Source organism: Drosophila kikkawai, chromosome 2R, assembly GCF_030179895.1.
Source record: "Drosophila kikkawai strain 14028-0561.14 chromosome 2R, DkikHiC1v2, whole genome shotgun sequence".
Taxonomy (NCBI): Eukaryota; Metazoa; Arthropoda; class Insecta; order Diptera; family Drosophilidae; genus Drosophila; species Drosophila kikkawai.
Window position 1 is genome coordinate 23,060,625 of NC_091729.1, and position 14,335 is coordinate 23,074,959.

The 14,335-nt window shown below is 39.4% G+C and overlaps 3 protein-coding genes, 1 long non-coding RNA gene and 3 other non-coding genes across 7 annotated transcripts; 1 reads left to right on the plus strand and 6 right to left on the minus strand.

Annotated features, from left to right (window-relative positions):
- Nucleotides 1–1,373: 1,373 nt before the first annotated feature.
- Had2 (beta Hydroxy acid dehydrogenase 2) lies at nucleotides 1,374–2,528 on the minus strand. The gene is made up of 2 exons (XM_017168937.2): nucleotides 2,032–2,528; nucleotides 1,374–1,967 (listed from the first exon to the last, which is right to left on the minus strand). Exons 1-2 carry the CDS (start codon nucleotides 2,440–2,442, stop codon nucleotides 1,431–1,433), a joined length of 948 nt encoding a protein of 315 aa, XP_017024426.1. The 5' UTR covers nucleotides 2,443–2,528; the 3' UTR covers nucleotides 1,374–1,430.
- Nucleotides 2,529–8,019: 5,491 nt separating this feature from the next.
- Nucleotides 8,020–11,391, minus strand: LOC108076189 (uncharacterized). The gene is made up of 14 exons (XR_001770767.3): nucleotides 11,237–11,391; nucleotides 10,983–11,033; nucleotides 10,727–10,784; nucleotides 10,491–10,551; nucleotides 10,254–10,307; nucleotides 10,021–10,073; nucleotides 9,786–9,839; nucleotides 9,548–9,598; nucleotides 9,315–9,365; nucleotides 9,052–9,121; nucleotides 8,785–8,837; nucleotides 8,528–8,579; nucleotides 8,266–8,331; nucleotides 8,020–8,078 (listed from the first exon to the last, which is right to left on the minus strand). It is a non-coding gene; the product is annotated as an uncharacterized lncRNA (long non-coding RNA).
- LOC121503055 (small nucleolar RNA Me28S-Cm3227) lies at nucleotides 10,372–10,453 on the minus strand. Its single transcript, XR_005991240.1, has one exon. It is a non-coding gene; the product is annotated as a small nucleolar RNA Me28S-Cm3227 (small nucleolar RNA).
- Nucleotides 10,620–10,700, minus strand: LOC121503056 (small nucleolar RNA Me28S-Cm3227). Its single transcript, XR_005991241.1, has one exon. It is a non-coding gene; the product is annotated as a small nucleolar RNA Me28S-Cm3227 (small nucleolar RNA).
- LOC121503054 (small nucleolar RNA Me28S-Cm3227) lies at nucleotides 10,855–10,936 on the minus strand. Its single transcript, XR_005991239.1, has one exon. It is a non-coding gene; the product is annotated as a small nucleolar RNA Me28S-Cm3227 (small nucleolar RNA).
- Nucleotides 11,392–11,424: 33 nt separating the features above from the next.
- LOC108076316 (rRNA N6-adenosine-methyltransferase ZCCHC4) lies at nucleotides 11,425–13,072 on the plus strand. Its single transcript, XM_017169096.3, has 3 exons — nucleotides 11,425–11,971; nucleotides 12,023–12,211; nucleotides 12,268–13,072. The coding sequence occupies exons 1-3, from the start codon at nucleotides 11,577–11,579 to the stop codon at nucleotides 13,001–13,003; spliced, it is 1,320 nt and encodes a 439-aa protein (XP_017024585.1). The 5' UTR covers nucleotides 11,425–11,576; the 3' UTR covers nucleotides 13,004–13,072.
- Sec61beta (Sec61 translocon subunit beta) lies at nucleotides 13,040–14,050 on the minus strand. The gene is made up of 3 exons (XM_017169105.3): nucleotides 13,892–14,050; nucleotides 13,626–13,837; nucleotides 13,040–13,543 (listed from the first exon to the last, which is right to left on the minus strand). Exons 1-3 carry the CDS (start codon nucleotides 13,892–13,894, stop codon nucleotides 13,456–13,458), a joined length of 303 nt encoding a protein of 100 aa, XP_017024594.1. The 5' UTR covers nucleotides 13,895–14,050; the 3' UTR covers nucleotides 13,040–13,455.
- Between the last annotated feature and the right edge of the window lie 285 nt (nucleotides 14,051–14,335).

Sequence of the window (14,335 nt, forward strand, 5' to 3'; positions counted from 1 at the left end):
TCTTGATACCCTGTATTCGGGAGCGACAAGGGTAGGGTAGGGCACTCTTAGAGGAAATGTATGAATTTTCTTTAGAAGTTTTAATAATAATATTCTTTTTTCAATTATAATGATTTAAAAACTAGCTAAACTCGTTCAAAGGTTATTTTCTTTGGTAGTTTCTTGGGATAATATCATCAGCGTATATTGTTATTTAATTGTTTATCTTTTATTATTTCAAAGGACCTATTTATAATAAAATATATTTTTTAATAAGGATGTAAACCCTATTGGGTATATCATAGTTTAAACCCATTTCCCCTACAACAATCCCTTTTGTTTTGTCTGATTTCATGTTGCTCACTTTTTTAATTTTTTCCCCGAATGCAATTTTTTTGTCAACGCCTTTTGTTTGCACATTAAATGGCATTGGCCGCCAGCGCCATGTGCAATTGTCCTGGCGGATACCCCCCTGTCTCTTCTCCCGATTTTTCTCTGCAAAATTCCAATGGCTGGTGATGGTCTGGGTAATGAATTACTAGCCACATGCTTTTTGTCCACCGCCCGCTGTCTCGCAACAATGACATTGCAGTTTTTAGTCGCCGCCAACGGCATAATTTCCAGCATTTTCAGGGCCGCAGACTCAGATTCAGGATCCTCCACAGGACCCCGCCGCCGCAGGCCGGCTGAATTATGCGACTTTAATTGTTGTATGGCCATGGCCACAATTTTTAAATGTTTGGCATTGAAAAATGGTTGAAATTCAGCTGGTTGAGAGATATTAAATGCAGTTTAAAATGGGAAATTTTAATAAATTTAAAAATCTGACAAAAGAATGTCTATTTATATTGATAAAAATCTTTGATAAATGGTCTTAAATCGTAAATTAAAAACATGTAAGAACTTAATCATTTAAGAAGCTGTAATCAACCACCTTTAATCACTCCCACACTTGTTAAATCCTTGATAAATCCTCCTTTAGTCCTTATATCCAAGACAACCCCAATGAAGGCCTGGGCAAGAGCCCAAAGTGAAAACAAATCCGCAGCTTAAATTAAGATTTTTCACTTAAGCAGCTTTTAGTGCCGCGGAAAATGTGCCAGTGCCCGAAATGAAAAATGAGTTAAAGCAGCCGGCATTCATTCATCAGGCCGAAGTGCCGAAAATGAGGGAAAACTGTAATGGGGGGGGGAGAGGAAAACTAGGGGCGAGAACTCATTGCCGGAGCGGAAATGTGACACGTTGGACTTGAATGCTTCGACTGGGAAAGCGTTTCCGGTTGCCGCAGAAATTAATTTCATTAATGCACGAGAAACTGGAGAAGCAAGCTGGCGGAGATGAAAGGCAACGACGAAGGGGAGGGCATACCAAGGGGGAAAAATGACACAGTCCCATTAAGTTGATTCTCAGTTTATTCAAAGAACATCATCACACAACCAGCAATTAATTTCCTATTCAAACTGCTTCTTTAGTTTGGCCAGCTTCGTGAGGAATTCATCACGGGTGGCTCTCCTTGCCTCGAGTGCTTCCAGCGGCACCAGCTCCTCACACTGCCGGGCAATATCCTCCAAGGTTACCTTATCGCCTTGCGTGTCTGGCGTTGCTCCATAAGTGGCACTCACGGCGGAGATTTCACCACCGAATCGCTGGAAATAATCGGCCACTCCGCCTGGAGCATTTAGGTGGGCTGTTTCTAGGGATCCCAGGAGGGCATAGCGAAGTCCCAATCCCTGACTCAACACTCGATCCACATCCGCCACACTGAGTATGCCGGAAGCCACCAGACGCCACACTTCGTTGAGGATCGCATACTGTATCCGGTTGGTGGCAAAGCCTTGGATTTCCCTCCTCAGAGTCACCGGACGTTGGCCCACGCTAAGCATCAGAGAGTGAGTGCGCTCCACTGCCTGGGGCGATGTCCAGGGAGCAGGAACAATCTCCACCAGAGGTATGAAGTACGGGGGATTCAGCGGATGAGCCACCAGCATCTGTGAAATGGTTTCGGGGGTTATTATCAACTACTTTTGTGTTCAAAAATGTACAGAAATCCACCTGCTGTCTCCTCTTTAGCCCCTCACTATAAAGCGATGGCATAAAGGTGCTTGTGGAACTGCCCACCACGGTGTCCTCACCCAAGAGCTCATCCAGCTGGGTGTAAAGTGACCGCTTTAGCTGCAAGACCTCGGGCACGCACTCCTGGATATACAGCGCCTCACGAGTGAGCTCCTCCAGCTTTGTGGTGACCTCGATGAGAGCGAATTGCTCTGCCGCCCTCAACTGTCCCCTCAGCGAACCCTTCTCCTCCAGACTGTGCAGATCTTTGTCCAATTCCTGCAGTGCCGTGGACAACTGGCTCTCCAGGATGTCGTATAGCTGAACTCGATAGCCGGCGGCTGCAAAGAGCATCGCCCACGCCCTCCCTATCAATCCACTGCCCACGATCCCGACCTTCCGGCTGCTCATTTTGAACTGATGTGGGATGTGGGTCTAGAGAGCAGCCGGAAAGTCGGACAAACCATTTGGGATCGGAGTAGGAACTGCAGATTTATCGCTCTCGGTTCAAGTTCAGCCAGCAATCACATCAGTCATGCGACATTTGTAGTTCATTATTGATAATGAATTGTTTATTTATTCAAATACACTGCCGAAAAACAAGGGGTGAGAGTGAATTAAGCAAGGGAATTTTAGAAAATATATTCTTTTATATTATTTTATAAGTAATATTATAATTTTCTTGATATTCTTTTGTTAACCTGAAACTTACATACAAGATTCAATTTGAATTAATATGAATAAGATGTAGCTTTGCTATATATCTCTCTCTGAAGTCTTGACAAATTAATTTAATTAATTGAGATTAAATATTCAATTAACATCAAGAAAAAACCCCTCCCTTTCCTACACCCTCTTCTCGCAAGTCTCATTAAACTGAGTTTCCTTATCACTGTTCGCTTCTTAGCAGCCCATTAATTGATAATCCCATACTCGGTGATTTATTAAAGCTTAAGCTTTCACTTTCGACTTGAGGAAGGAGCTACTTTATATATGTATACCTAGAATGGAATCGAAGTCAAGGGTTGGGGGAGGCGTGACATTCCGCCCAGCTGACAAAAGTCTGCATGTAATACTTTTATGCATATTTCGCGCATATTTTTCTGACATTGTAAGTGGCTGAGGCTGCCAGCAATAAATTATTGAATAAGCACTGCCAACAACAAGAAAACCAGCAACAGCAACAGCACCAACAGGAGCCGGAAGATGCGGAGCAAGAGAGATAGCCAGGGGAAATGGAGTTCTGGGACAGAGCAGAGTCTCGTTTTCATATGTAAACCACATTAATCATACGCCCCGTTTGCGTTTTCATTTACGCCACTGACATATGAAAAAATGTGAACGAATGAATAACAACAGCAATAACAGGAGCCGAAGAATCGAGAAAAACTGCCAGTGGTGAGGCAAGGAAAATTGGGTGGAAAAAGCTGGAGAACCCCCCCAGACGAAACTGTTAGGCAGACCGGGTTAAATCAGCCATGAAATGCCATCTACACTATGGCAAGCCATAAAAAAAAAGGTTCCAGCACAAAGGCCAGCCTGGAATATACATATTTATATATATTTACACACACAAATGTGCGTCGGTATAGAGAGATTCGTATTCGCATTTCACTTCATTGCATTTAAATGCTTGTTAATAAAAATGGAAAATGGAAATCAATGCCAGATGCAAGCGGAGAATCGTTGAAAGCGCTTTCGTTTACGTTCACGTTTACGCTGCCAAATTGCTCGTTTCCCCTGCCGCTGGGTCCAATGGAGAGGAAAGTGAAACGTAAAAAATTAATCCGAATTTCGATACGCCAATTACACGGCATATTTTATTATATTTATTTTACTTTGCTATTTATGGATATTTATGGGAATTTTCAAAAGGCACACACACCCACTGACCAGTTCAGAATGTATTTTAAATTGAAAAGGGTGTTGGTAGAAAGATATGGGTTTTTAAAATTACATTTTCACTAATATTTCATTTAATTTCAGACTTAAATATTATACAAAACGGGCTCTTAAGGAATATATTTATCTCCCAAAGAAAAGCTAGACCAATTTCAAGACCTCCCAAGAATTTGAGCTTTATATGTTTCCCAAACTCTTTAATGAAAATATATAAAAATCTATAGTTACCCACTTCCACTTGGTCTGAAATCCAAGCTAATCTAATTAGAAATCCCTGGGCCATGTTTAAGCTATTGCATTCTGTTTTCAGCCTCACCCAACAGCCGCCACTGCCAATCAAATGCGGTCAACTGTCACAGCAGCAGAAATCAAAATCACCAACAAACAAAAAAAAAATAAAATAAAAACAGCAGCCGTATAAAAAAGGAGGCAACCTCAAAATCAATTAATTTTATTGGCCATCTTCCCGTGCCCTTGCCGCATCACCGTTCGTGTGCGGAAAACTGAAATGTCATTGTGGTGAAAAACTATTTCCCAAACAGAGTGCAATTCCCCGTTTATATCGTCCTTTTTTGTGCTGTCACTTACGGCAAGGGTATCATCAGTTTGCCATCTTTAGACATGTTTGTAATGAATTGAATACATTTTAAAGAGTTTTTGGACTGGTAAGTATATTAATTAATATTACATTTCATTTTAAAAGGTCTTTAAATGTATATTTTAGATAAGATAAACCAATTGGGATTGTGAGCTTGGAACATTCGTTACTCATAATTGAATAAGTTGTTTTCTAATTATTATCAAACAAATATGGGAGTATTATCTTAAAAACTTATTTATTTTACAACCCTAAATCATATAAAATATATGGAAATAGGTCAAGTTTTATGCTGTCTTTGTTTTTATCACATTATAATCAATCTTATCAAAACAAAAGTAAGGGGTATTACCACTTCGTTAACCCATTCGCAGACCATTTTTTGTGTATTGTTTGGTCATTGGGCCGAATCTAAATCTGAGTCTATCTCGTCTCCTGACATTGACAAAAGTGCAAAGGATTAAAAGTTGTACACGGGGCCGAACAAAGGCCATTGAAAGCTAACCGCATAGATACTACATACGCTCACAGACATACACACCCTGAGCCTTCTATTTTTTACCTTTTCTGCTTTTGTAGCCACACTGAGGAATTGAAGTCACGTAGTTTGTGTGCAAATTTTTTTGCTCCTCAGTTCGCAAGGGGGAAATGGTCCGTGCTTCGTGTCCGTGTTCCATGTTCGGTGTTGCGACCGCAACCCTGGATACGGATGTACGGAATGTACGGGGGTCAGGGGAAGTACGGTCCCTTTTTTGATTTGGTTATGTTGCTAAATTTAATTCTTGTTTAGCTGCCGCACTCTCTGATTAAATTTAGCCCCCGACACGTGATTTCAATGCGTAATTTATGCCAATAAGTTGGCGAGTCAAGTCCATATGGACTGGTCGGGGTGAACGCAACCCGAAACCCGGAGTCTGCCAAACTTTTAATTAGTTTAGTGTCAACCGAAAAGTGCTGGGTATTCTCTATGTATACACAAGTATATGCCCCCAGTTCCGTAGGCTGTTCGTTTTGAGTAGGTGCCAACTAGCAAACATTCTCGGGGATTCACGGATTCTGAGATCCAGAGATTGTGATACTCCGAGATCCCACAGATAGCTGCGCTCACGTGTTAATGTCTGTTTGCTCGCCTCAAAATTGTTGAATGCCATGTGCGATGTATGTAAGCGCTCTTCTCTGTGTCCACAAGGCTTAGATTGTAATCGGGGCTCGGTTGCCTTGGCCACACAACACACCCAACACACACACACACTAGTCACTCGTCACCCGTGACCTCCTCCGCAGGAGAGATGCCTGCCGGCCTCCCTGCCTAGATTTTCCCATCCAATTAACTTGATGTCGTCGCAGTTTCTACCGCTGTGAGGTGAAAAGTTGCAGCCAAATCAAATGTGCCAAAGCATGGCAAAGTCGCGTGACTGTCAACAAAGCGAAATCTCCGACATTACGTACTATATAGAGTTAGTCCTGGCAGAAAGCGACCAGAGTTTGCCTTTGTATACTCTTAGCAGGACACAGAGATAATGGATAGTATAGCTTATGCCTGGAAATCAAAGGCTTGTTGCTTTATTCAGGAGAAGACCTTCTCCCTTTAAAAATCTATAAAAAGCCTCATAAAGCTAGACTCCTTTCTATCACTTAACCCTCAACCCTGGGTCAACCACTATTAAATTCCAATTATCCCACAAATAGGGCATACGATCTTCAATATTTTGCGGAAATAAATGTCTCGGCTTTCCATCACCATTTCCTTTGCATTTGTTTTTACTTTTGTGACTGGACTCTCTTTGGCGTTCGTTTGCTGGCTTTCAGCCCAATTTAATAGTTTTTCGATTTGTTGAAAAGCGAATGCCAAAGCATAGAAAATAAATTGTCACAGAAATGCTGGCCAACTTGCCCAGCTGGCTCTCATAGCTCCTCCCTACATTTAACCACAAAAACCCAAGCCAGAGGGGATGGGTCAAAAGGACGGCGGCAAAAGAGCCAAAAGAAGTAAGGGAAGGGGAAGAGGAACTGAGGCAAGACAGGCAGAAAGGCAAAGTTTCCTGCAGGAGCCACTCGACAAGCAGCGGCGACAGGCTCCTTGGCCTTATCTTTATCAGTCTCGGGAGTGAAAAAGCGCAGCGATGTCCTTGTCGTCACATATCGAGTGCAAAAAGTTCGACGACTTGGCAGCGTCCGACGACACCAGAGATTCCGGAAAGCCTCGGAAGCGAAGACACCAAAAGAGCACAGGGAGAAAAATTCAGAAAAATATTATTATTATTAAATTTAAAAAAACTATAATTAAGCAGAGATTCATTCATTAATTCATATTTAGCACTTACTTTCCCAAAGTACTAAGCTTATTTTAATACAAATTAACCAGAATTACATTTTCTCTCACTGCACACATAGCAACCCCTTGAAAGCCCTCTACTTCCTTTTGTTGAAGCCTCAAGTGAAGTTGTAAATAACTTGAGCTTGGACGGGAAATGGAAAATTTTCAATTGAATTCATTGCGTTTTGATTGCACACCGCCATAAACCCACACTCCACAGATAATTATCAACTTAATAAAAAAACCAACTAACTGTCATTTAAAATGCCCCATAAAATCGCATAAAAGCGCATAAAGTGCCTCCCACACATCGCTGTCATAGTCATCGTAGCAGCTGGTTGTAAATATGCCCGAGTCCTGCGCTGCACTCAATGAATGAAATGTGTGCACAATGTTGAAAATAGTTGTGACACCCTTTTCCCCTTCCTTGGGGTTCCTTCAGCCCTTAATATGTACTTCCCCCGGTTGTTATTGCCTGTTATTGTTGCTGTTCTTACGGCTGGCAGGACATGCATGTTGCGAGCGGTGAAACAGCTTCCGCTTATATGGACAGCACTACAGCATGATAAATGGAGGTTTGTAGTCCTTAAAAATGCTAAGAAACAGGAGAGTGCATACAGAAAATGTGTTTTGGAGAAAGTGAAATATATATAGAAGGGCACAGGCAAAGCAAATTAAGGCATACACCAGAGGAATGCCTAAAAATAATTAACAAAAAATCTATAAAATATTTAACTTCAAATTTAAGTCGAGTTTCATAGCATCCAGCTTAAGTTTATTAACAACTAGTACGTTATCTTCCGCCAGATGGCGTATATTATGTTATACTGGCATCACTGGATGCTCCTGAGTATCCAATGCTGCCCATTTCCCCGTTCATGAGCATCCAATGCTGCCCACTTCCCCAATCATGAGCATGTTTAAAAAATTAACCAAGACTATGGGCCGATTTAAAAACTAAATTGAGAGTAAAAGCAATTACCTCTATCATTCTTAGTATGATTTGGTTATATTTAAGAACAATTTATTAATATATGATAAATAATAATTTAAAAATATTTAATAAATAATTAAATACCAGATTTTAAGAAATTTTTTTTATTATAAATCCAATTAAAAATTATGAAGTAATAATCCCTAACATACCCCCAATAAATAGAAACGCTTTGAATATATTTTTGATTCATTTGATTATTTATTTTTTCAAAAAGTAAATAATTACGCCACAACCTGCAAAAAAAATAAAAAAAAACGAATGAGTTAAATATTCTTAAACATTTGTAACAAATTAAATATTTGAAATGATTTGATCAGGTGGGGAATCGTCAAACAGCAGGGTTTATCTCAGTTAAATGTGTACGGACGAATTTTCCTCATTTCAAATAAATAAAAAAGAAACGGGAGGTAGATTATTTACCTTGGCAGATTTTTAATCCTAAGCTCGGTGAAACTATCAAAGAACATATAGATTTGCGAAGACAATCTGAAAAGAATACATGTACATATATGTACTATATTAACTAATTGAAAATTAAAAGCAATTGAGACAAAAGCTCATTATTTAAAATAAAAGATCAGGTGGGGAATCGTCAAACCGCATAATTTATCTCAGTTAAAAATGTACGGACGAATTTTCCTCATTTCAGTTAATTATTAAAGCGAAATAACTTGATATTTACCTTTGTATTAGATTCATCAGAATTAATCAGCTCCCAAAATAATGTTCACAAGCTGAAATAGAAAAAATTCACATCGTTAGTATTTTAATATTTAAAAACCACAACTTTCATATGTGAAAGAATAATCAGTTGGGGAAAGAAGACATTTAAACAACAGCATTACGTTTATCTCAGTATGAAAATCCACTAAGGGATTTTTCATCATTTAAAATAAAGTCTAAGGAAAATTAAATTTGAAAAAAATAATAAATATTTACCTTTTAAATATATATTAAGGTTGATTAGCATTGAAAGACTTTCAAAATACGAGCTGTAAATAAATAAATCTCTATGAATAAACCAGCACAAGTGATAACTTAAATAAAACCAATAAAATTTGTAAAGCGCTTGAGTTCAGACAGGGAAAGTGAACAGCACGGTTGTTTTAGGGTTCTACTCAGAAGAGGGAATCCTGAGTAAGGAATTATATCATCAGAGCAAGTGCTTTTCAAATTAATATTACTCCAAATTGATCTTCAATTTACCTTGTGGTGATTTCCATAACAGCTACTTTTTCCAAGATTTCCAGATTTCAAATATTATTTATGGGAATATCTGTAAGTAAAGATATTTATAGTTAACAAACCGTTATAAACAAAATTAAAAGCTTTATGTGCTTTAATATAATCAGACAGGGAAAAGTGGACAGCATGGTTGTTTTAGGGTTCTACTCAGAAGAGGGAATCCTGAGTTAGGATTATATCATCAGACGCTGTACAAATCCAGAAAACAAGAAATAAATGGTTACCTTTTCGTTTAGACAGCAATATCATTTGGAGTACCCGCAGCATTATACCATCTGTAATAAAAAAAAACAAGATACCCTTAGCAAAACTTCACTTTTACAGAGAAAACATTTTAATTTAGAAGGAAATCAGCTTCAAAAAGTTTGTAACATGTGTAATTCTAATGAACTATACTAGAAGTAACATCATAGAATATTGTTTTAAAATTTAAATAATAAAAGTGATGTAAACTCACCTTCAAAAAGTGATTAGAATGGGTGATGGAAGAGTTCATGAGTTCACAGATCTGTAAGAATATAAAATATCTTGTTAACAACAATATCAAATAATTATTTAACAATATGCTGCTTTTATTTTATATATCAGAAAATTTTCTCCGCATTTTCTACTCAGTAGAACGAAAGTTAATAGATAAAAGGTATTCATCATATAAACAATGCAGCATATTAAAAAATAATTTATTTGAGACTTACCATGCCTGAACTTAAGAACCCTTTAAGTGCCTCATTAAAATCATATTTCATAACCTGCAAAAATATTAAAAACAATACCAAGTTAATACATTTTCAATAAATTAACATTTATAAAGGTAAATTTTCAAGTTCAGTTGCAAAAATTGCAGCCATGGGGTTTTTAATCACGGAAATCGTACGGTAATTACTGTCATCACAAAGGAAGTTTATACAATATATAAGAATAGTGTCCTACCTTATGTGGCATTGCTGGTTTTCCAAATGATTTCCCTTCCATAAGAGGAGAACCTAAAACAAAAGAAAATAAAATTAGAGGCTGTAGCTGCTATAATTAAATCTAATTAAATTTGGAATAAAAATCAGTTGCAAAAATTGCAGCCATGGGGTTTTTAATCACGGAAATCGTACGGTAATTACTTTCATCATTTGAATTTTAAGTTTTATTCTTAATTTGTAAAGTAAACTTACCATATGACAGATATAATTCCAGTGCAACAAGGCTTCCAGAAGCCGAAAATGTTTCTAAAAATAAAGAAAACTAGGTTAGATTATCCGAGTAATTTTCTATTAAATAAACTATTATTTTTAAAGGTTTCAGAATCCTTTTGGTTTAATTTTAAGTTGTGAATCAACAGCACTTTGTTCAGATTGAACTTATCATCAGGTTAGGTTGAGATTTTATATATTAAATTAAAATAAACTTACGTAATTTCACATTTTTCCAGGGTTGTTTCTCAAAAAGGGGCCTACTTTTAACAATGCAGATCTAAAAATAAGAATAAAAATCTGGATTAATGTCTTGAATACATTTCTAATAAGTTATTATTAGGAAATTGTGTCTCAGAATCCTTTTGGTTTAATTTTAAGTTGTGAATCAACAGTTTTTGTTCAGATTGAACTTATCATCAGCTTAAATAAAATTTAATTTCAACTTTTCTTACCTAACTTCACATTTTCCAAGCAGGTTCCTCAAAATGCCGCCTTTTTTTGTGTAAAAAGCTGAAAATATAAGAAAATACTTGGATTAATTTTTCGTTAATAATTCTACATTAATCATTAATATGTAAATTGTTTCTCAGAATCCTTTTGGTTTAATTTTAAGTTATAAATCAACAACACTTTGTTCAGATTGAACTTATCATCAGAAAAAATTTCACACACACGCACACACAGGGGGGAACACATACACACACATACCTAAGCATGTCAACGCCGGCTTGCCCTCTGTCGCCACGTGGTTTTTCACATCTGCAATAAATGAAATTTAGGGTTAATTGCTTTGCCTTATACAGTGCACTTAGGAATGCATTTTAGTTAGTATATTTAATCAGTTGGCCGTTCTTATTCTTTCTACAGGAAAGAGTGCCAAGCCTTGCGACCCGGCACTCGACTCTTCGGAAAAAGAACATTCATCAAATTCAGAAAAAACATTCAATTTTTTCTTCACTCACCTTTTTAAATCGTTTAATTCCGGCTGCATCAGTGTAGTTTATCAACTTTTCTTCACTTTAAAATATAAACCACTAATTTGGCTTTGCTTTGGTGTAATCATTTTCTTACGTGACGGCTTTGAATATATTTATTAAATAAGAGAAAAATTAAACGACGCGAGTTGCTTTTATAGATTTTTTAAGTGTTACCAGATGAATATGTGGCTTTCCTCTTAAAAAATCTCTCTATTGAAACTTCCCCCTTAAAATTCCAGCATTTTTTCTTACATACAAGTTGGCAGCTCGGCAGCTCGGTGGTAGCGCCAACTGTTGCTTTCCGTCAAAATATTTGTTTTCAAGCATGTTTGATAGTAAAAGCGATAAACTGCTTATCCAGGCAGAGGAAGAAGACGCTGCGGGCGGCGAGCAACACCCCCGCTGCGAGCATGGACCCACTGTCTTGTTCTACCGGCAATCCCAGCTACCCAGGCAGGGATACTACGCCTGCTCCGCTCACCGGGACTCGAAACTTTGCAATTTTCACCTGCCAGCAGACCAGTGGAACGGTCAAGGCCCTGGGACTGAACCTGAGGAAAGAGAATATCCCTCATTACCCGGAAACGGATCGAATCCTGCTCTTTCTGATCCCACATTAAGCCTAACAGCTCTTTCCCAGGACAAAGTGAATGCCCAGTACTTCTTTGACGAAGCTGCTCTGAACTTTCTGGCGGAACAGTGCCGAGTTTTGGGAGTAACGTGAGTGAAACACATTATATTTTCGATTTTTGACTTACCCTCCAACATTAGCAAAGTAGTCTGCATGGGAGCACCGCGTCTCCACTTCCATTTGCGTCATAAACTCCAAAGTTTTCTTCTCGATTTGGATGAGAGATTTGCTGGATACCTGGGACCAGGGGAGTTCTGCCTCTATAACATGTGCAACAATCACTTTTTCTACAATCGAAGACCATTTGAGAAGTTCCTGGATTGCTCCAAGTTAGTTAATAGCCTTAAGTTAATGTAATCCTCAATTAAAAGCTGTAAAATTCTAGCTCGGAACACCTCTTAATTGTGACCGATCCGCCCTTTGGCTGTCGCACAGAGTTGATTTCCCACACCCTACGCTCCCTGAGGAGGCTCCACAACCGGATCAACCAGCTGCCCTCCACTCCACTGTCCATTTTCTGGATCTATCCCTACTACTCTGCGAACCACATAAAGCAGGAAATGCCGGAGATGGATATGTGTGACTACAGGATAAACTATACGAATCACTTGCGATACACGAACGTGGGCAGGCAGAGTCGCTTCTGCGGCTCACCCGTGAGGATGTTCACCAATGTGCCACTGCGATTGCTTCGCTTGCCTTTGGAAGAGGGCTACAAATACTGTCAGGATTGTGATTGCTACACTGCGAAAGAGAATCTTCACTGCAGTCGCTGTGGGACATGTCCCTCGGTTAATGGCCAGACCTACAGGCACTGTGATCACTGCGATACCTGTGTTAAGCCCAACTATGTGCACTGTCCAAGTTGCAGGAGATGCACCCAAAGGGAGGGACACACCTGCTCCTTTTACCAAAGCAAACAGCATTGCTGGCTGTGCGGCGAAAAGGGACACATTGAAAGCAATTGTTCAAAGTTCCGGAACAGCAAGCTAAAGCGCACAAAGGACAAAGGCTGTCTTATCTGTGGCAAACATAATCACAGGGAAAGAAGATGCAATCACCGCCGAAAATACTTCAGGGAACTTCACTTTATGGGAGAAACCAGCATACAGTGCCTTTGATTTATCATCGTACCCCCACACACACGAAGCCAAATGTTTAATTTAATACAAAATTTATTTTGTTCTTAACACTTTTCGTTTAATGTCTTCTTACAAAGTTTTGAATTGCAACGGCTGCGCGCGGAATCTCTATAATGCACATGACCACGATAAATTGTGGAATGAATTCTCAGCCCGCGAAAAGCACTAATTTTCACAGGATTTGGCGGACAGGAAAGTTACGACGAAATTTTGAAAAAATGTACGTTTACGCAGGTTTTTTAACTTAGGCTTAAGGTATTAATTAATTTCATGTGGAAAACACACCGATGCCTCAACAAGCGGAATGCTTCTTTCTCATGCTGTTGTTGCTGCTGTTGTTGTTATCGCCGTCGCCGCGAAAGAAATGATGACGTCGACACTGTTTCACGTTCGTTGAGGTGAAAGTATTTATTGGCTACGAATGAAATGGCTTAAGAGCGATTGTATTTGCCCCAGATGTGCAGCATGAAGACGGAAGCGATGAACAGCAGCGACATGACCAGGACGGGCACGGGTCCACTGTGGGATTGGCGGGGGAGAAAGAAGTGTCATAATTAGGAATCTATAAATATAGCCCAGCGGCTCAGGCTCCACCACTTACACCTTGATGCCGGGCGAGTCGTCCGTGTAAAAGCGCCACATGCCGCCTGTTCCGGCTCCGCCGGGCGCGCGACTCCTGGCCGCCGTGGTGCTGCTGGTGGTCTTGCGCTGCTTCAGCGTGCTTCCGCCCCCAGCTCCAGCGCTACGTGGCGCCGTCAGTTTGCTGGGCGAGCGGGATCCGCTGCCCACGGACGTTGAACTTGCAGGAGCGGGCTGTTGGGGGTCTGGATTAGGCTAATTGCTCCATTGCTGGCCAGTTTAACTCACCATTTTGATCTATTTGTCTCACGGTTCTGACTGCGATTGATGACCTGGAAAATATGAGCGGTGGAATAATACGAATTTGACGGCTCGGCTCGGCTTCGTGTCTGCTTCGTTTTTTTCGTTCCACGTCACGTTAGTGGTGAGCGTTCAGGCGATAGTGGCGTATGTCAGGGCTGCAATTCGTGTTCTTTCGAGGTGCTCTAGAGATGGCAGCTGTTTGGTAACTATCGGAACATAAATTGACAGGTCACAGGTAAAAATAATTTTGGATTAACTTGTTCTTATAAAATAATCAAAACTTAACAAGCATTTTTATAATTTAATAAAATGGCTTAAAATATTTTAAACTCTCAATAACTCAAACTGCGCAAACTGGTTAAATATGAGAACTAAAAATATGTATTATTTTAATATAGCCATACATTTTTGTTAATTATAATATTTCAC

Excerpts from the sequence above, each read along its gene's own strand:
- Had2 (XM_017168937.2), bottom strand. The coding sequence starts at position 2,442 with ATGAGCAGCCGGAAGGTCGGGATCGTGGGCAGTGGATTGATAGGGAGG. Across the intron at positions 1,968-2,031 it reads GGCTAAAGAGGAGACAGCAG|ATGCTGGTGGCTCATCCGCT; the intron begins GTGGATTTCTGT and ends ACCATTTCACAG.
- LOC108076316 (XM_017169096.3), top strand. The coding sequence starts at position 11,577 with ATGTTTGATAGTAAAAGCGATAAACTGCTTATCCAGGCAGAGGAAGAA. Across the intron at positions 11,972-12,022 it reads TGCCGAGTTTTGGGAGTAAC|CAAAGTAGTCTGCATGGGAG; the intron begins GTGAGTGAAACA and ends CTCCAACATTAG. Across the intron at positions 12,212-12,267 it reads AAGTTCCTGGATTGCTCCAA|CTCGGAACACCTCTTAATTG; the intron begins GTTAGTTAATAG and ends GTAAAATTCTAG.
- Sec61beta (XM_017169105.3), bottom strand. Across the intron at positions 13,544-13,625 it reads GACTCGCCCGGCATCAAGGT|TGGACCCGTGCCCGTCCTGG; the intron begins GTAAGTGGTGGA and ends CCAATCCCACAG.